The sequence below is a fragment of the Leuresthes tenuis genome, unplaced genomic scaffold, assembly GCF_036924035.1.
Source record: "Leuresthes tenuis unplaced genomic scaffold, fLeuTen1.0.hap1 SCAF_16, whole genome shotgun sequence".
In the NCBI taxonomy this organism is placed as follows: domain Eukaryota; kingdom Metazoa; phylum Chordata; class Actinopteri; order Atheriniformes; family Atherinopsidae; genus Leuresthes; species Leuresthes tenuis.
This window is the reverse complement of record NW_027325370.1, coordinates 24,571,971-24,593,288: the sequence shown is the minus strand read 5'-3', so window position 1 is coordinate 24,593,288 and position 21,318 is coordinate 24,571,971. Positions and strand designations below refer to the sequence as shown.

Genomic DNA, 21,318 nt, shown 5'->3' with positions numbered 1-21,318 from the left:
TTCCTTGCATTCCTCAGTTGTAAATTATAAGAGTGAAGTTTCTCTTTATAGATGTCATAATGAACCTGGAGATTTGTTTTTCTCCATCTGCGCTCAGCTTTCCGACATTCTCTTTTCCCATTTTTCACCAGTGTGGAATTTCGCCATGGAGACTTCTTCCTTCCAGAGATAACCTCCACCTTAATGGGAGCAATAGTATCCATAACATTTAACATTTTAGTATTAAAGCTACTAACGAGCTCACTGACAGAACCCCTGATGACACATTGCAAACCATCATGTTGCTTTTTATCCTGTCTGTTTTTTATCCTGACGGCTTTGCTTTGCGGTAAGACGTATTGCATCACTTCCTATTGCTTTGTGTGTGTGCACTGTGACAGTTCTCGCTCCTCTTCAACTACTAATAATCACCTTATTTCTCCCTATAATTTACACATCTTGCATAGTTAACTCTATCCCATACTTGTTATATTCTAACGCTCACTCTTACAGATCTTTATTTTTAATTTTTCACTTTTTAGCGGTGTGTCTGGTTCTCTAGCTTAGCATGGCTACCAGTTATTTTCCTCTATCTCCTGCTTTCACCTGCTCCGTGTGTCAGATGTTTAGTTACTCCTCTGCCTCCTTTAGTGGTAATGGTACATGTAACAAATGTAGTCTTTTTGTAGTTTTGGAGGCAAGGTTATCTGAATTGGTAGCTCGGCTCTGCACTGTTGAAAACCACCCGATAGCGAGCCAGGCCCCTTTAGTCAGTGCGGAGCCACCTAGCGTAGCTAGTTCTGTTAGTCGTCCCCGAGCAGATCCCGAGCAGCCGGGACTTAAGAGTGGCTGGGTGACTGTCAGGAAGAGGAGTCATAGTCCTAAAGTCAAGCCCGTGGTTCACCATCAACCTGTACACGTTTCAAATAGATTTTCCCCACTCAGCGACACACCCGCTGAAGACAAAACCCTGGTAATTGGCAGCTCTATAGTCAGAAACGTGGCATTAGCGACACCAGCGACCATAGTCAAATGCATTCCAGGGGCCAGAGCGGGCGACATAGAATCCTATTTAAAACTGCTGGCTAAGGATAAACGTAAATACGGTAAAATAGTAATTCACGTCGGCGGTAAAGACACCCGGTTACGCCAATCGGAGGTCACTAAAATTAATGTTGCATCGGTGTGTAATTTTGCCAAAACAATGTCGGACTCTGTAGTTTTCTCTGGTCCCCTGCCAAATCTGACCAGCGATGACATGTTTAGCCGCATGTCCTCATTCAATCGCTGGTTGTCTAGATGGTGTCCAGCAAACAACGTGGGCTACATAGATAATTGGCAATCTTTCTGGAGAAAACCTGGTCTGATGAGGAGAGACGGCATCCATCCCACTTTGGAAGGAGCTCTTCTCATTTCTAGAAATATGGACGAATTTATTAGTCATCCAAAAACATGACAACCCAGGGTTGAGACCAGGATGCAGAGTTGTAGTCTTACACACTTCTCTGCGGCTTCCCACCTGATGCTGCCCCCCCCCTCAATCAAAAAACACAAAAGGAGCAAATCCTCTTGTGCAAAAAAAATTTAAAACAAAAACTTTAACTGAACAAAAACATCAAACTATTAAATGTGGTTTGCTGAATATTAGATCTCTCCCTTCGAAGTCTCTGTTAGTGAATGATTTGATTTGTGATCATCATATTGATATATTTTGTTTTACAGAAACCTGGCTGCAGCAGGAGGATCATGTTAGCATTAATGAATCAACTCCCTCTGACTATTTAAATGTTCACATTCCTCGAACCACAGGTAGAGGAGGAGGAGTGGCAGCTATCTTCAGATCAGGGTTACTAATCAGTCCTAGACCCAAGATTAGTTTTAGCTCTTTTGAATCTCTGATTCTCAGTTTTTCCCACCCAAAGTGGAAATCACAAAAACCTCTTGTGTTTGTTGTTGTGTATCGTCCACCTGGCACCTTATTCTGAGTTTCTGTCTGAATTCTCAGAGTTTTTATCCCAGTTAGTGCTGAGTACAGATAAAGTCATTGTAGTGGGTGACTTTAATATTCATGTAGAAAATGACAGCCTAAATATTAACTTTAATTCTATATTAGACTCTTATATATTAGATTTTCTCAAAGTGTTCACAGACCTACTCACTGCCTTAATCATACCCTTGACCTTGTGCTGACTTATGGCATTGAGAGTGAACAGTTAACAGTGTTCCCTCATAACCCTGTCTCGTCTGACCATTTTTTAAGAACTTTTGAATTTACATTACTTGACTACACGGTTTCTGAGAAGAATTCTACATATAGAAGGTGTCTGTCAGAGAATGCTGTAACCAGATTTAAAGAGTTGATTTCATCATCCTTTTCTTCACTGCCATGTGCAGATATGACAGAGGACGGCTACCTAAATTTTACTCCAGTAGAACTTGACTCTCTTGTTGACAGCACTATAGCTTCAATGCATACAACACTGGACAATGTTGCCCCTCTGAAAAGGAAGGTAATCAGTCAGAAGAGGTTGGCTCCTTGGTATAATTCACAGCTGCGTGCGTTAAAGCAGACTGCAAGAAAGCTGGAGAGACAGTGGCATTCCTCTAATTTAGAAGAGTCTCAATTAGTCTGGAAAGATAGTTTAATAACGTATAAGAAAGCACTTCGTAAAGCTAGAACTGCTTATTATTCATTATTGATAGAAGAGAATAAGAATAATCCCAGGTTTCTTTTCAGCACTGTTGCCAGGCTGACAAAGAGTCAGAGTCTGTTGAGCCATGTATTCCTTTAACTCTCAGCAGTGATGATTTCATGAGATTCTTCATCAATAAAATTGTTTCTATCAGAGAGAAGATTAATGGAATCCTTCCCACTATTATCACTGATGTATCATCAAGTAGAGCAGCTTTAGAAGTATCTTTCGAACCTGAATTGTATTTAGACAGCTTCTGTCCAGTTGATCTTTCTGAGCTAACAACAGCAATAGTCTCTTCTAAACCATCAACTTGTATGTTAGACCCAATCCCAACCAGACTGTTCAAGGAGGTTTTCCCCTTAATTGACACTTCCATATTGGATTTGATCAATCGGTCTTTGTTGATAGGATATGTACCTCAGACTTTTAAGGTTGCTGTAATTAAACCTTTACTTAAAAAACCTACTCTTGATTCAGAAGTGTTGGCTAATTATCGACCTATATCCAATCTCCCTTTTTTGTCTAAAGTTCTTGAAAAAATAGTTGCAGTTCAACTTTGTGATCATTTACATAGAAATAATCTGTGTGAAGAGTTTCAGTCAGGATTCAGAGTGCATCATAGCACAGAAACAGCACTGGTGAAAGTTACCAATGATCTCCTGTTAGCTTCTGATAGCGGACTTGTTTCTGTGCTTGTCCTGTTGGATCTCAGTGCTGCATTTGATACGATCGATCACAGCATTCTGTTACAGAGACTTGAACATGTTATTGGGATTAAAGGAACTGCATTAGGCTGGCTTAAGTCATATTTATCTGATAGATTCCAGTTTGTTCTTGTAAATGAAGAATCTTCCTCACACGTTGGAGTAAGTCATGGAGTTCCTCAGGGTTCTGTGCTTGGACCGATTCTTTTTACTTTATACATGCTTCCATTAGGTAACATTATCAGACAGCATGGCATAAATTTCCATTGTTATGCTGATGATACTCAGCTGTACTTGTCTATGAAACCAGATGAAACCAATAGGTTGGTCAGACTACAAGCCTGTCTTAAATACATAAAGACCTGGATGACTCAGAACTGTCTGCTTTTTAATTCAGACAAAACTGAAGTTGTTCTCTTTGGACCTGAGCGCTTCAGGGAGAAATTGTCTAGTTATATAGTTACTCTAGATGGTATTTCCTTGGCTTCTAGTTCTACAGTGAGGAACCTTGGAGTTATTTTTGACCAGAATTTATCATTTGACGCACATATAAAACTGGTTCCTCGGACTGCCTTCTTTTACCTTCATAATATTGCCTAAATCAGGAACATCCTGTCTCAAGGTGATGCAGAGAAACTAGTTCATGCATTTGTTACTTCAAGATTGGACTACTGTAATTCCTTATTATTGGGCTGTCCCACATATTCTCTGAAAAGCCTCAAGCTGATCCAAAATGCTGCAGCCAGAGTTCTGATGAGAACTAACAGGAGAGATCATGTTTCTCCAGTTTTAGCTTCTCTTCATTGGCTCCCTGTTAAATTCAGAATAGAATTTAAGATTCTTCTTCTCACATATAAAGTTCTTAATGACCGAGCTCCATCATATCTTAAAGATCTCATTGTAAGATATTTTCCTAACAGAGCACTTCGCTCCCAAACTGCAGGTTTACTTGTTGTTCCCAGAGTTTCTAAAAGTAGAATGGGAGGTAGAGCCTTCAGTTATCAGGCCCCTCTCTTGTGGAATAAGCTGTCAGTAAATGTCCGAGAAGCAGACACCCTTTCCACTTTTAAGATTAGGCTTAAAACTTTCCTTTTTGATAAAGCTTATAGTTAGGGATGGCTCAGGTAATCCTGAAACATCCCATAGTTAAGCTGCTATAGGCTTAGACTGCTGGGGGACCTCATCTGTCACACCTTTCCTCACTTTGCTCTCTTTTTCCCCCTGTTTAATTTCACAATTGATTTTATGTACACGTGACATTATTGTGGTTATTAACGTATGTTTCCCTGTTCCAACAGATATCCTTTGAATGGTGTTATGGTGTTTTTCCCCCCTCTTTTCTGTCTTCTCAAACCCCAGCTGGTCGAGGCGGATGGCCACCCTTCTTGAGTCTGGTTCTGCCAGAGGTTTCTTCCTGTTAAAAGGGAGTCGTTCCTTTCCACAGTCGCCACAGGCACGCTCAGGATGGGAGATTGGACTGAAGACAAGTTTCGGTGCAATCTGTTGGTTTCCTTAGCTAGGATATTAATTTTTTTAATTGGCTCTATATGAATTAATTGGATTATGATTACAATGAATTGAATTCCAATTGGCTTGATTTGGACTATATTACTTAAGTGCCTTGAGATGACAATTGTTGTAATCTGGCGCTATATAAATAAAATTGAATTGAATTGAATTGTTCTGAGTTCCCCGAGCTCTGCACCACACTGCGTTGTCTTCCTTTATCTTGTCTAATTCCCCCACTGATACTGAACAGCTCAGTAAGGAGCTGGTATCTACAGTTATCACTCACTGCTCTTATTTTCTTAATCTAACTAAACGAAAGGAGTGCAAACAGTACCTGGTGGTGCTCTGTTTAATGAGTTGATGGAGTGATAAAACACCTCACCTGCATACCTGTCCCACATAAGACTCCAAATCTGTCTTTGTCTTTATGGCATGTTTTTCACTTTCAAGCTTTTCTGCAACTTCAGCTTCAAAAGTCTGTATCGTTTCATAAACCTTAATATTTTTAGGGATCATTATATTTGTCATTACTTCTAATAGAATAATGGTAGCGTGTATTAAAATAATTCATTACATCTGCAAGTTACTAAAGAAAAAAACAAAAAATGACAAGTACTCCACAGTACTTTCTTATCAGACGTTGGGTTGCAGCTTAATTCAGCTATAAATAATTAACCATCCTCCAATCAGAGGCGCAGACTCAATGAAGTTTGCCTTAATTAATCATGCATGAGTGTTCCATTGTTGATGCATTTAATTGCCGCTGAACTACCAAAGTGAGACAATGGGCAGCATTAATTAATACCAGCTATTAGTGGTCAGATTTCCTCTCAGCAACTCTGTAAACAAACCCTGTCCAAAGACATTTTGCTGACGTTACACAGTGAAGATTTATGATTTCCTGGCTGAAAACTGGTTTGTTAATGGAGCAGAATAGACCCCCAAACACGGGTCTGTAAAATGCATATGCAAAGCACTAACTACGGTCGCTTGATCAATGTCAAAACCTTCATTATTTGACCCCCAGCAATGGTTTTGCTATTGCTATGTCATCCTCATTTCCTCAAATTAATCTTTCAAGCCCATATTTCATTTGAGCAACAGTTTCTTTATAAAATGGGGCTCCCTAATACCTTATTAGTATGCAGTTTTAAAGTTTTAAATCTTGATTCCAAAAGATCAAAACTCACTGAATTCTTTGCACAGGCCTTTTACAAGAGCTGGCAAGCGCTAAATGACAATGTCCAATGACTCGATGAAGAGATAACCTCTGACACCATGCAATTAGTCTCAATAGTATGAAACCACTGGGTGTGTAAACAAATTTGATACATAAATCTTTTGGCCTTGAATTTCAAGGAACCTTGTTAATTAAACCATCATGGTCAGTGAATGTGCAAGGGGTGTAAAATTAATTTTTATCTGAATTTGCAATTATGGGATTGAAAAGCTACTCCATTATAACAGTATCTCACTTGAAAAAGGATTTAGCTGTAAGTATTTCATAATTCAGTGTAATCATCATTTGACCCCCAGAAAAGATTAGTTTTTTATATATATACCTTCAGCGATAAGAGCTAATTTCATGGTACAATACCAAGAGGGTCAAATTAATAAGTAAAATAAGTCAAAGCACATGGCTCCTTTAGATTTATTTCAAAGGAAGCTCAGACAATAAAGGTGCAGTGCACGGTTCAATAATGCCCACCATAAAAAATATTAAAATATAATAAAATGTAGCCACCAGCACAATGAACAGGGTCCATTGATTGTTAGATTTTCTTGACCTTAGGGAGCTCTTGAAAATATAACAAGATAACACACACAAATAATTTTCTGCCTTGTTCCATCCCTAGAATAGATTACTTATCCACTTTTACCACTAAGGAGGCATGGCTTACCACATACAAATACTGTATAACCCACGAGTTAAGTGAGATATTTTCTATCTATTTAAACTTCAACAGTTCACAGAAGACAAAAACTGTTGAATAAGATTTTTATTATTTTTTATTATATTTAGTAAGATATTTCTCACTTCATTTGATCAAACATTTTTGCAAAACAGAAAATGAAATTTGGGGCGATGTCAAAAAGTTCTATGTTTCTAGGTTATGTTTGTTGCTGCACAGAAACTTATAGAGAACACAAATAAAGAAATAGAACTCATAGTGACTGTATAGAATTTGCAGCTAGGGTACTGCCTATGTTTGTGTGTATATACTTACGAAGTTTATTTTCTTATCCATTTAAAATGAGAAAGTCAGGATGAAGTGACATAATGGCTCATAACCATAATTACAAACAATCAGAATATTCATCCTGTTCAAATTAATCAAACCAGGGCTCAGAAATTAGTATGAAAACAATGGGAGGGAGAGAGCTGCAGGTGATGAAATTAAATACACACACATACAATCACACACATTAAGTGATGAGAGACCATCCCAGGGCTCCAAATTAAAGCTGATGGCCATAGAAACCTTGTAATCACTCGTGGTGCCAATTTGCTGCAGAGACGAAGGCGAGCAGAGGAGCAGATGTGTGCCTGAATACCTTAGGATGATTTCTTAATAGCTTCATAAATCCATTCATGCATCACAGACATGCCAACACTACTGACAGGCTGCTGCCAGGCAATAGACGCCACAGGCCTTCAAGCAACGTGCTACTCAAACAAAAGTTAGTTGACTCACATATTTTTCTTTGTCACAGTTTCTATCAGTGCAGCTATGGTAACAATTATTGTAGGAGTATTATTTTGGTTTCTAGAGCTTATACAACGCTGTTCTTAGCAGAGATTAAAAATGCTTAATGTAGGGGTGGTATATTGTAAGGACTGCTCTCTTGCTACCTCAGTCTTTTGGCATCGTTGCCTGGTTAGTTTCTGTTTTGTTTGGCTAAAAATTAACAAACATGACAAAGATAGAAAGAGATTTAGAAAGAAAACATGAGTGAAAAGATGGAACTTACTGGTAGTAGTTGAACTGCACTGATAACTTCAAGATCTGTTAATTAATAAGCTGGTGTTTTGCAGAAACCTGACCCCCTGTTTTTTGGGACAATTTATTGACATAAACGAATTAGAATACTTCCAAATACATTTGGTAGTGTATTTATTCCATAGCCATATGCTGTGGGTTTAATAAATCACTATATCGATGACAAAGATGACAAAAACATGTTTATTAACTTGCAGTGGACAGACATTTATAATATAAGATGTACCACAGTTTTTTCACTTTTTTTACTTTCTCTTGACTTGGGATTCCATCCATCCTTTTTCTGTATGAGCAGTGATCCCGAGACCTCCAAAGCTCTCAAGCCAGCCAAGAGATATAATTTCTCCACTGTGTACTGAATGTGCCCTGAGGCCTCCTCCTCCAAGAAACACCTCTCCTGGGAGGTGTCCGGAAGGCATCATGACTAAATGCCCAAATACCTCAACCTCAATGCTTATGACCCAAGTAGAGGGTTGGAGCATGGATTGACAGGTTAAGCAACCACTTGGCCATTTAGCTCACCTCTCTCTTCACCGTAACAGATCCGTGCAGCTTTTCCACATCCACATCAGAAGATGCTACCTTGATCCACTTGTCAATCTCTCACTCCATTGTAATCCCTTTCATGAACCACCCTTTTTTGACTGAAAACGATGCCCTCAGGTTTCAAGGTGCTATTTCTCATCCTGGCTAATTCACTGTTTGCATATAAAAGATATATGGCAGGGGTTAGAAAAGTTTCCATTGCCACTTGTTTGATATTTCAAAACTAATGGGTCACGGCTCCCATCATGTTATGTTAACACTGTTCTATATAAACAACAGCCAAACAATATGTTGCTATCTCGCAGTTCATAACAATGTAATATGATACTACTACCTTTTGGTCATGTAAAGAAACCCATTACATGCATTTTGGTGAGGTGAGACTCAGCTGCAACTAATTAAAGTAAGTGAATTAGTTGAGTATCATGATTGTGTTTAAAACTGAAAATCCCAGTCTTTCAGAAGTAAAGATGAGGAGAGGTCCACAACTATGGGAAAAACTATGTGGGCAAATAGTTCAGCAGTTTGTGACTAATATGTCGAAGAAATAATTCACAGACCACTGTAATCTGTTTTATCTATGTTTTACACAGCATTCCAACTTTTTTAGGAAATATAGGAAGACGTGGTCCTCAGTAGAGTTTTGCATTGCAGGAAGACCAAGAATCTGCTGATACTGTGTAATCCTCTTTTCACTGAAGGTTAGCCTTTCACAGTGTCTTGCTTCCACAGGGACTTGGCTAGACTGCTTGGTTGGTTGCACCTTACAGCTGTGGCCATGCACACTCTCAGTTAATTACAGGAGCGCTGCACATTCAGCAGGTTTACTGCACAGTTGTTTTGAAGGATGGGCATAAACCTCAGAGCTCCCCTCATCATGTGCTTGTTGCTGGGCTCTCTCGTGGTGTTATGTACCACCCCCTGCCAGTGAAAAGAAGTACTGATTAATCTGGCCAAAGTAAAAATAAATTAGTTTATTTAGACAACTGGTAGACAGGAAAAGGTGCACAATCAAGCACGCAATGTATTTTGGAAGCAATACATTTTTGTTCATTACAAATTAACATACAGGATTAGTGTTTTTATTCATCATCAGCACATTTCGTGTGCTTCTCTTCGATGTAGCAATCGATGCTTTAACATTTCCTGTAAAATTAGTCTTAGAAGCTTTGTGATGGATTAAGGAAAGTAGGTGAAACTGTCGTCTTGTTTCAGCTTGTATTGACAAACCACTTAGTAGCTCTTCCAGGTCCTTGATCTCATTAATGTAAAAAGAAAGTCCTTTTTTTCTACCTCTGCCCGCAGGCAACAAAGTCAGTTCACAAACCTAGAGTCAAATAGGCCTGTACACAATATGATGCTAGTACTATTGACACAACTGGAAGTAAAGACAGAAATAGTACAACATGCACATATTGAATTTAACTTTGTCATTTTTTTCCACATTGCTTCTGCCTTTTGGCTTAGTTTTTGTTCAATTATTACATGATTGTCATGCGTTGGTGTTGATCAGAAGTCTAATTTACCTAATTTTATTTTATTTTACCACATACGGTGTAAAAAAACAAACTGTAGAATTTCTATTTTTACCCTTGCTGAACCAATTGAGGTGACAAAAGCTGATGATTTACCAAGAAAATAAGCTTTGTTTTTCTCATTTCAAAATCTCTCCCTGTCTGTAACCTTGGAGCATTTAAACAGCAAACGATTGCGTTTGATGTGAAAGGAAATTGTTTGATAAGGTTTATTTATTTATACATTTATCTATTTCTTATGCAGAGGGTGCATTCCTTTGAGATAGGCATACAGAGTGGCATCATGGACATGAAAGAAGACATTACTGCGAGCAATGTTTCCATCATCAAAAACTCCCCTAGTTCCTCATACACCTGATCTCCAGGCAGCAAGACAACAAGTATCGCACAAGAACTTTCACACCACTGAACACCAGCAATGTTTCCTGCATTCATGCCGTATTCTCCCAGTGTCCTTCACAGACTCAGTGAACTCAATGTTGTGTGACTAGCACTATGTTGTCATAGCAACTGTTCAGGATAGCCAAAAATTCACTTTATATTCAGGTTTTATAAGAGTTTACCTTGAACATTAGCCAGGAATAGTTGAACACCTAACACTGCATAGCTTGAGTTAGTCTTTGTCGGATGTAAGAGAACATGAATATGCACATGTACCAAGGTCTACAATTAATGATTTCATAAAAAGATTGAGTAAGGTTAACTAACACTCTTTTGGGTTTTAGAATTTATGAAAGTAATTTACGAATTTTCTTTTTATATTTTTACGCGACATCTGGTTTTAGGATGAACCACAGTACTGAGACAGACCTTTTAAAGATTTTGGATGGCAGCAAATTACAGCTCCTACAGCTTAACCAGGACAAAACTGAGATTTTAGTCACTGGTCCTGAAAGCCAGAGGGAGAAACTTTTAACAAAATTACAAGATCTTAAACCATCATAAATTTTAAAAAGATCTGGTTTTGTTACTGTTGTGTTAGCCTCTGTGAGGCACTTTGTGTTGCGTGAAAGTATGAAAAGTGACATAAATAAAATTTGATTTGATTTGATTTGATGACCTAAATGTCGAAAAATAACAAAGACATATCTCAATGTCATTGACACAAAAATTCATTAAACATTGAGTAATCTTTCATTATAGTTTAATTATAGTTGTGAATGTTAACTTAGCTATCATTAGCATTGGCAGGAAATTTGCTATGAAAAAAGGGGTCTGCAAGGTGTACTCATTCACATTTTTAAGTCCACCTCTTCTCAAGGTTCTGCTTTAATCATCAACTAGATGAGTTAAGTTTCCATATCTAAATGTAAAGTTTTTCTTTTTCAAAGTCTAAAATAACCTTTTCATGCAAACCTTTCTCTGGTTATGTGTTGACTAAAACACAGAACTGAGAAAAAACATACATTATGTACAACCTAACTAATATACAACCAGAATGATCAAATTGAATTCAAGCTTAAAACAAATATATAATCTTTTTCAATACTTTTATGCATATTAGGTCAAAGAAGCAGACCTAAGAACAAAAGAATAATGAAAAATACATAAATGAAAATTGGGTTTTTATGGACTCTGTCTGTCAAGTTCAGGTATCTATTCTTCCACTGTCAACAGGGATCAGAGAGATGTAGGAGTCGGTCAAATGTAACATGGCTCATGATGAGTCATTCACAGATTTTTAGAATATTTTGTATATATTTTTTTGTTTTCTAGTAGGCTCTCTGTGTAAGCAGTTATCTTTTGGGTATTATTTTCTTATAGTCCAAACTCTTTCTCGCCAACTTTATTTTCATTGCAGTTAGTCTACCTACAGCTTTCACACATGATGCTACACTGGCACTGTGGACAACCAGGGTTACAAACAGAATACAGATCTGGAAGAGAGAGCTGAGAAAACTGCTGCAGCCAATAGCCAACATTTTCTACAGAAACTTTAAGAAAATTTGAGTTTTTTCTACCTGGTTTGGAATCACATCAAAGCCATCCTTTGACTGCTAGCCATAGTCATGAGGATGCACGAGGATGCAATACTCCACTACTGCCAGGGAGAAAGCTGTGCCCGACATGTCTTCCAACTAACTCACTGTTGGAAACATTGGTGCTGGAAAGGAATATTTAAAGTATTTCTCCCGTTTTACTTCATGCAATGGTTCTCAGGAAGGTGCAGAGGGCCTGAGATGGCTGTGGCCACCACGACCTACTTCAGCAAAAGAATCAGAACAACAGTTAAATCACATTGTCCTCAAGTTTATCTTGCCAATTTGTGTCTTTATAGAGATCACTGAACAGCTAACAATGACGATGCCTATTGGAATGGGGAAGTTTATAATGATGGCGGGCACTCTTTACAATAATAAAGTCCACACTGCTGACCAGACAAAATACCAGTGGTGCAATGTTGGTATCAGGACTGCCATGTACAGCATCTATCGCAGTCTGTGTGAAAAGATTGTAATTATGTAATTAATTGGCAAATCATTTCAGCAAAGTATGTTGATTTCTCTTCTTTGATAAAAATATGAAAGAATCCCTGACATATACAACAACCGTATATTGGTTATAAGGTGGCCCGTTGATGCCAAAGATGTGCTAAGATGAAAATCTGCAATTCTGCACCAGTTGTGTAGCTTTTAATGAAGGATTCTGACACATAGATAACTACAAATCCAAACTGCCTGTACCCAAGACCAAGTTGTAAAGGCGCAAATACTTCTCAAGATGTCACCATTACAATTGTTATCAAGTTTCACTCAAATAAATTAGATTTCAGTAGTTCTGTTGCTCCAGATATTCCCATGCATGCCTCAATCCTCCAGACTGTCTCCATGTGAAGCATTACGACTTGCAATGAAATGACTGAAGCCCAACTCCAGGGGAAGCCTATGACACATGACTCTTACTATACTGCTGAGGACAGCAAAAGTACCTCGACATAGAAAATAGTGTCACAATCATTTCCTTGCTATACTGCATAGTGAGATTGAGTGCAGCCCCTTGCAACCCTGGCAACTTATCACTGTCATCATACAAAATTGCTCTAAATAAATCATTCTGATTTACCTGGGCCCATCTGTCAAGCAGTACCCATGAAGAAAAGTGGAATGAGGGGGAAGAAAGAGGAATAGAGACTACTGACAAGAGAACAGTTTGCCAGAAGGCCTGGAAAGAAGAGAGACTGTCAAATAAATCATGAAAAAATCATACAAAAACAATGTTATGCACTGCAGCAGCAAGCTCCAGTCGGTGGCTATTATATGAAGGCATCAGAGAAGAGTAGACTGACCGACCTTCGGGAGCCTGAATGGTGCCAATGCTGACCCCACTGATGTCATCACACTGCAGGTTTTCTTTCATTTTGTACTTTGGAAGTCAGCTCAGTACAGGCAGATGTCTGAATAACAAGCCTCTCAGTCTTGGCATAGAGCATCTGACACAAACAAACAAGAAAAAGTCTCTGAAGCGCTCCAGGATTCTGCTTGTTGCTTCATAAAAGTCCACAACACATGTCTAAACCATACTGAGTCACACATACGATGCTCTGTTTGATCATCCAACAAAGCTTGTCAGAGGTAGAGAGCATGTAGTTCGTGTTGACTGCACAGCAAGATTACAATCCTGTACCAGAAAAGTTTCTCATATTTTCTCCAAGAGGGATTGTCGACTCTTTTTTATCAAACTCTTTATCAAAATCTTGGAGGTTGTTGCCTGTCAATCACATAGCTTGGGCATTTCCATTGCAAAGCAACAAGATATTGAATCATAGTAAGGCCCAGAAAAATCATCTTACAACACGTTCAAATGTGTTATTTAAGGAAATACATTCACTGAAAAATCCCATCGACATAGCATATTGTCATACATATCTAAGAGTTGCAAGAGTTCTTTTTTACCTCTTTGTAGTATTAGTGATAATACTATGTGATAAAACATCTTCCAAATCACATTGATGCTGCAACATATTCTAAACATGTTCATTAATAAAAATGTTAGAGTTAGATATAGCCTCACTATTTCGCCCAATTGATTTATTTACACAGGCGCGGACAAAAAAAGGCTGATTAGGATTAAGTGCATGTTGTTTTAATATTTAAATGGAAATTTACGTGAAAGGTTTTCATGAAGTAATTTCAGTCTCCAACCTTTAGAGAATGGTGTTCAAATCAAGTCTACCATGTTAACACAGTACAAAAGAATAGCTACTGGATACAAACCTGAAGTTAGAATGAGATTACACTTCATTTATTTAACATCATAAAAAAGCCCATTCACAGCTAAGTATAAATATCATTTTTAATGACTGTAGATAGCAAAGCACATTTGGCAAAAATATCTGTTCCATAGGATCAGTGAATTGAAAATTCCATCCAAATAAAATACATAAGCTGTGTTTACATGCACATCAATTATTAACCCAATTAAGACCTTACTCTGAATAAGATTATAAGGTCTTGTAAACAGCATTTTCTGGTTATCTAGGCCCGAATAAGGTCATATTGTTGGAAAACAATAAACGGATCTGGCTCTGGATTCTGATCTTAGTTGGATAATGTTTACCTGTGTTTATGTTAATCGCAACTCAGTTTCACATATCTGTCTCCAGAGCCGCTCGGTCCAGTTTTTTTTTTAAGAAATCACTCGCTTGTTTTGGACCTTCTTTTCATAGACGCTCGTTTCAGTCGCAAGACCTGGTAACACTGCTGCCGAACAGGAAGGCTGTGTGTAAAGAGAAGACACGCTTAGCCACGCCAGCAATGCTTTGTCTTTTGAAGGATACAGAAATGACAGCTGTTGACAGGTGACACGTGGGCGGGATTCATTAAACTATGCTCTGTAACATGTAATGCAAACACCATAATCAGAATATTGCCTTATTTAGAACAAGGTGTATTGTTGGCATATTGCCATTCATGTACACATAGCACACACACACGCTTCAATATAGATTTATAAAAAGTAAATAAATAAAAACACAGCCATTCCAGAAATTTCAGTATGTTAAAGCAATTAAACTGTGACCGGTACCTTACGGTTAAAGAACACTTGCAGGCATTTGGTTCACATGTGTATTATCCACTCGTTTGATTGCCTGTTAAGCTATGCTAAAGATTCTGCGCACCTTCTGAGGGGAAAATTTAGAAGGTAAACCTTGGTACATGCAGAATCTTTATTCAATTTATTAGCAAGGAGAAAAGAAAAATGACATAACATGACATAACTATAATAAATGCATCTTTAATGGGTTCAGTTTCTATGTACATGTAGTATTCACAAATTTGTTGTCTCAGCGACAAAAATACAAGTGTACACATTTGTTGGTAAAGGGCAGACATAAACTACAAGCAGAAACTAGTTACAAAGCCGTGTTTAACTCGACCTACACAAGTCAACTGACTGGGACACAAGTGATGAACAAAAATGGATTACTTCAAGATTATTCGGGTGAGACAGAAAAGACAGATTCTGGATCACAAACAGTGTGCAAAACAAGGGCATCAATGTCATAGACTAAAGTGCAATTATCTATCAAATCCATTCGTGTTTTCTCTAAAAGAGGAATGTCAGAGGAACTAACAAACTCTTAACAGAGAGGCAAGTCTCCCCCTGGTGGAACTGAAACTGAAAAGCACATTCGATATGAGCATCTTCTCATTAAGCATGACAGATACACAAGACATCTCTCCATCATTTATGGAAAGTACAAAGAATCTGATCCATATTACATTAATATATTTCTCTATAAACAAAGCTTTAAATCAGAGTGCCTGAACTTCAGAAATCTTTTTGTCTAAATTGATAATGTGATGGAGATGTCGCAAGAATCCATACTAAGGTTCCAAGTCAGTGCAATAGTATTTGGTATTTAATGGCACCATAAGTACAGAAAGACGACGTGGTGCAGTAACAACATGTGGACTAGCTACATTATCTGTAGCCACCGATCAGCTGAAAACTGGGAGTAAAAAAATTTAAATAAAAGACCCAGTCCAAGATTTGTCGTATAAGATCAGGGGAAAACAACACGACCTAAAAGCAGAATAAAAGCAGTGTCCCTGCATTGCTGAGCAAAAGAAGGAATCATCTCAAATGTATCTACGGAGCTCAAACACAGACACCCTCGTTCCTAGTGAACTGAAAGTGGCAGTTTTTCACTTTATATTAATGTCATCAAAATGTTCACATGCTATAATGTATGGTATTGTTATGGAATTACAACAGCAGGATCTGGCCTGGTAATGTTCCCACACGTAACATTTATATAGCCTGAAGTTAACTTCTTTAAGCTTATTTGCTTACATTAAAGTAGCGATAGCTCAAAACTAAGACGTGTGGGTCTCATAACGTTAAGCTACCGAAAAATACACTGATCTGTGTGTATGTGCAGCAGTATTTTTAATACAAGAGTTTCATTCATTCAGTGTTTGGTATCAAAACTCGTGGAATTTCGATGGTACAAAGTACCACATTTCTGGTAGTGTGACATTCCCTGAATGATGATAGGTGTTAGAAGACTTTTCAATATTAGATGAATATTTTGTGGTTCATATATGCACCTTCCTAAGGGTAACATTTGGATCCAAACAATCCCGACAAAAACTCATCTACCTGATATTATTGCGGTTTCAGGTCATGTTTCTGTTATGGTTCAGAGGTCTTTTTGCATGTACTTTCATTTTGATTACTAATCACTAGATTCAGACCTCGTTATGGTGGGAAGTTCCATTAACATATTAGTTGTTTTAGAATGACGAAATCCAGAGAAAAAAAATCTAAAAAGACACAAAAAAAAAACTACCTGCATGTCTCTTCATAGTCTTCAGCATTTTTTCTAAAGCAGTTCCAGTCTTCAGAGGTTTTCACTTCTAACTTCCTACAGGACTGTAACATGTGATAAAGTGGGAGAACAGGTTACAATACAAAAAGGAGCTTGTTTAGTTAGTTTAACCCCATGTCGTAAAAGTCAGATGACTTTTAAATCTAACCATGTCTGCTTTTCTTCCTCTTTCTCACAAAGCTTATTGACCAGCTCCAGCTGGCAGCCTAAAATCCCTCAAAGTTCACTGCAGTCTCTAAAAAAAAGAAAAATCAATACAGGCTAGAAATCACTAAGAATGCTGATGTCTGCAAACTCCTGGCGGTATCTGTATGAGTACAAGGCCAAGAGGAAAGACCATTTTAGGGTCAGGAAGCTCCATACGCAGGACAGGTAGAGGCTCCTTGGGTCAGTGAGAGCTGTGGGCAGAGCAAACAGTGATTAGTACATGCAAGAACTCAAAGTATGAATCTTTAGGATACTGAATGTTACTCATCACAAAGAAGAGGAAGAGAAAAAACAGGATTACACTGCTTCTGTGTGATGGCCAGGGTCAGAAAGGTAACGAAGGCAGCCACAGCCAAAACTGAGAAGAGTACACCAACAGCGATGAAGAGCTTGAGACCCTTGAGCCAGGTGCGCCAGTAGTCCTGAAGGTACATGATGTGTGTGACAAGAGCCCAGAGTGCCAAAACTCCTGTGAGAAGATAAACATATATTTTGACTGAGTGAATTTAAAACTCATCATATCCAGCCAAATAAGCAAACAGCCTCTCCTCTTTAGTCCCATACATGGCATCATGATTTCAAATTTTAATTCGTCTGACCACAGAACAGTTTTCCACTTTGCCTCAGTCCATTTTAAATTAGCTTTGGTTCAAAGAAGACGAAGGCGTTTCTGGATCATCATGGTTCGCATATGGCTGCTTCTTTACATGATAGAACTTTAACCAGCATCTGTGGATGGCACAGCGAACTGTGCTCACAGACAAGGGTTTGCAGAAGTATTCCTGAGCCCATGCAGTCATTGCAGCAACAGAATCATGCCTGTTATGAATGCATTGCTTCCTGAGGGCCTAAAGATCATGAGTAGAAAATGTTTAATTCAAGCCATGTCCCTTAAGCACAAAGATGTTTCCAATTTCTAGGAATCTTTTTTATGATAATATGAACTCTGGATGATGGAACATTCAAAGTCTTCACATATTTATGTTGAGGAACATTATTCTGAAACTGTGCCACAATTTGCAGACACAGTTCTTTGCAGGTTTCGTAACATCTGCCCCTCTTTACTTCTGAGAGACTCTGCCTGTCTAAGTGCTCTCTTAATGCCCAACCATGTCACTGACCTGCTGCCAATCAACTTAATCAGTTGTTCCCTCAGCTACTTCTTTATTATGTTTACATTTTACAGTGTCACAAGGTTTTTAGAATTGGGGTTATAAATGTTTCAGCTCCAGAATCACATATTACAGATTAACTGCCAGTGAGATATGACAATCATTTTAGCTTACTGCCGATATCAGTATCTGTGTGTGTATGTTGAGAAATCCAGAACAAAAAAAATTCAAACAAGGATTGACCTCATTCAGTGTCTGCTTTTCACGCTTATTCGACCACTGAAAAGTTAGCTTTTACATACAGTACAGTACATGGTTAGTTAATGTACATCTTGGTGGTAATGAAAGACATAGGTCTCAATAAAACAGGCTTTTCATGTTGTGTTGACTGGTTCATGGCATAAAATCCTGACACCATCAGCTGACATTTGTTATCATTAATATCTTAAAACTCCTCTGTGTCATTCTCATGCTCAAAATTCCCACGTGAGTCGAGTTTTGAATAACAAACGTTTATCAAATTAAACTTTTTTTCTTTTAAAAACAATTGCATGCTGCGGAAGCTGATAAGCTACATGATTCAAAGCTTCGCTGAAACTGTTCCGTAGAAGTTTTACACAGGCTAAGCTGGAGAGAAATACAACCAAACAAGTAATAAACGCAATTTAGAATGAATTTCAGTGAATGAGAGCAAATGAGGGGAAAAGGAAGACATTTTTGTTACACGATTACAACGTCAATTTACCGATAGGCTCGCGCTATGATTAGCAAGCCTGGTGTGAATGTTCATATCAAGCGCGAATAATAGTCCAAATAACAGTAAATACGGTGTGTTTACGTACCTGACAGGCCTCCCATGGCCGCCGTCCATGGCTGCTTATATGCAATATTCCAGACCAAGAACGCCGAAAGTCCAACCAGAGTACCAAATGTAGCATATCCTATGCTAATATACGTCCTGCTGATTCCCATTGTGAAGTAGAACTAATGCTACCCAAAGTCGTATATAACGTCGCTATGACGTCGTACGAGATAAAAGGGGTATTTCTGTTTAAAAAGCCAGACTGATATTAATCTACATCAACAGCTTACCGCCACATTATGTAATATCCTTTCCAACAGGAAAACGACAAGATGAAATTCCCCCTCGACTGGACAGCCAGGAAGACAACAACGCCTATCACTGTTGGCAAAACCGACTCTCAAAATAGCTAATAAAAGCCCGCTTTTGTCTCTTATAACGTCAGACAAGCACAATTTACTTTTCGAGCAAAACAAGCAGCAACAAATAGTCCGCTGGGTGCTTATCTACACACACCGCAAAGATGGCATGCTAAGAGCGAGAAAACAACCACTAAATCATCGTCTTCAGCCGCACACGCAATAGCTATTTTCTTCATTTTGATTACCTCCATCACATGAAACGCAAAATACAAAGGAGGTAGCGTTGTGATTTTTTAAAAGGTCTTTTTTCGAGTATGTGTACTAAAACTGGCATGAAATTAATCTATCTCCTATTCTTTAAATATCTTTGTTTGAAGGAAATTCCCTACATACGGACATACTGCCCCTAGTGGAGCTAAGTAAGATAGCTTTTTTATAGCTCCTACCTGATGAGGCCGTGTATAGAATCACAGTTGGGACTGTGCTAAAAGGTGAGGATGCAAGCAAAAGTAAATACATTGTTATTTACCAAACAACTCATACAAAGTTCAGCATAAAAAGAAAATCTAAATCAATTTCACGTTTGAGTTTTTTTCATGTTTTTGTTTTCTACCTGTTGGATAGTGTAATTCAACAATTATTCTTTTAGATAATTTAGGTAATCCCCTGTCCCCTGTCGTGTAATCTCACACTAAATCAATTATGTTGAAGATTCTCTCTTTGGAGGGCCAGGGCCAGTCCTAACTAACAGCTTTATCAAAAAGGCAAAAGTTTTAAGCATAATCTTGAATGTGGGTGAGGAATGTGCCGCAGCCTCTTCAACCCAAACCAGGAGCGAGTTCCAAAACAGAGAACCTGATGACTAAAGGCTCTGCCTCCGATTTTACTCTTGAAATTTCCAGGTACCACGAGTCTGAGAGCAAAGTGTTCTGATGGAAAAATGTGGAAGAATAAGATCTTCAAGATAAAGTTTGGTTATTAGGATTAAGATTAGGATTAAGGTGGCCAGTAGAAACAGGAATTAGAGAAACATAATCTTTCCTGCTGTTTATCAGCAGAACTCTTGCTGCAACATTTTGGATCAGATGGAGATTTTCAGAGATTTTTTTGGGACAGCACACAATAATGAGGAACAAATCCATGGACTAGTTATTTTTCTAATTTTGTCAATATTATAAGTGAAATAAAGCATTCCTCTTATCTTATTTTACATGTGAGTTAAAGTGTATATCTTACTTAAAAATAACTCCAAGATTCCTCAGAGTAGTACTGGAAGCCAAGCTATTGCCATCCAGTGTAAATAGATAGCTAAACAGTATTGATCTACACCCAATTTGACTGTTATCAGTCTATTCAATAGACGTTATCAGCACACATCAGTCCCATTTATATGGACTGCATCCCTAAATTGGGTGTGATCTGAGGCACTATGGTTCACAACCTCATTCTTGTTTGAAGCCAGAACCAGAAAATTAAGAGTCATCCAGGTCTTCATACCTTTAAGACATGCTTGTGTTCTTATACATATATTGGTTTTATCTGGCTTAATGTGCATGTGCAATGTAGTACTGACATCCAACAGGACTAGTTAGACACAGGTCCACCATCAGATGCCAGTGATGTCTTAGTGCTGAGATGTGCTCTGAATCTTGACTGAGACTCTACAGGCGGATTATTTCTGTGTGAATGGTCACAAGGTTGAGTTGCAACATAGTATTCAATAACCTTAGACATTAAAGAGAGATTGGATATAGGTCTATAATTGGTCAAGACTCCTGAATCAAGAGTAGGTTTTTAAGTAAAGGATCAATTATAACAACCTTAGAAATCTGAGGTTTATAACTGGACAGCAAAAATAGATGAATTATGATGAGATCTGCTATAGAAGTGCAGATTAATAAAACAAAGCTCCTTGATCACTTTGGTTGTAACAAGTTAATGGTTCAGATTAATCTGTTGTTGTCACAGTTGTAGCTCAGAGAGTTCAGCAGGACCAAACCCAAATCAGTCTTTAGAACTGATTCTAAAG

The 21,318-nt window shown here is 38.1% G+C and overlaps 1 protein-coding gene and 1 pseudogene across 1 annotated transcript; both read right to left on the bottom strand.

Annotated features, from left to right (window-relative positions):
- Positions 1-10,851: 10,851 nt before the first annotated feature.
- Positions 10,852-13,818, bottom strand: LOC140271903 (solute carrier family 26 member 9-like; annotated as a pseudogene).
- Positions 13,819-15,190: 1,372 nt separating this feature from the next.
- On the bottom strand, positions 15,191-19,670 carry slc48a1a (solute carrier family 48 member 1a). Its single transcript, XM_072366997.1, has 3 exons — positions 18,968-19,670; positions 17,315-17,482; positions 15,191-17,204 (listed from the first exon to the last, which is right to left on the bottom strand). The coding sequence occupies exons 1-3, from the start codon at positions 19,095-19,097 to the stop codon at positions 17,068-17,070; spliced, it is 435 nt and encodes a 144-aa protein (XP_072223098.1). The 5' UTR covers positions 19,098-19,670; the 3' UTR covers positions 15,191-17,067.
- Between the last annotated feature and the right edge of the window lie 1,648 nt (positions 19,671-21,318).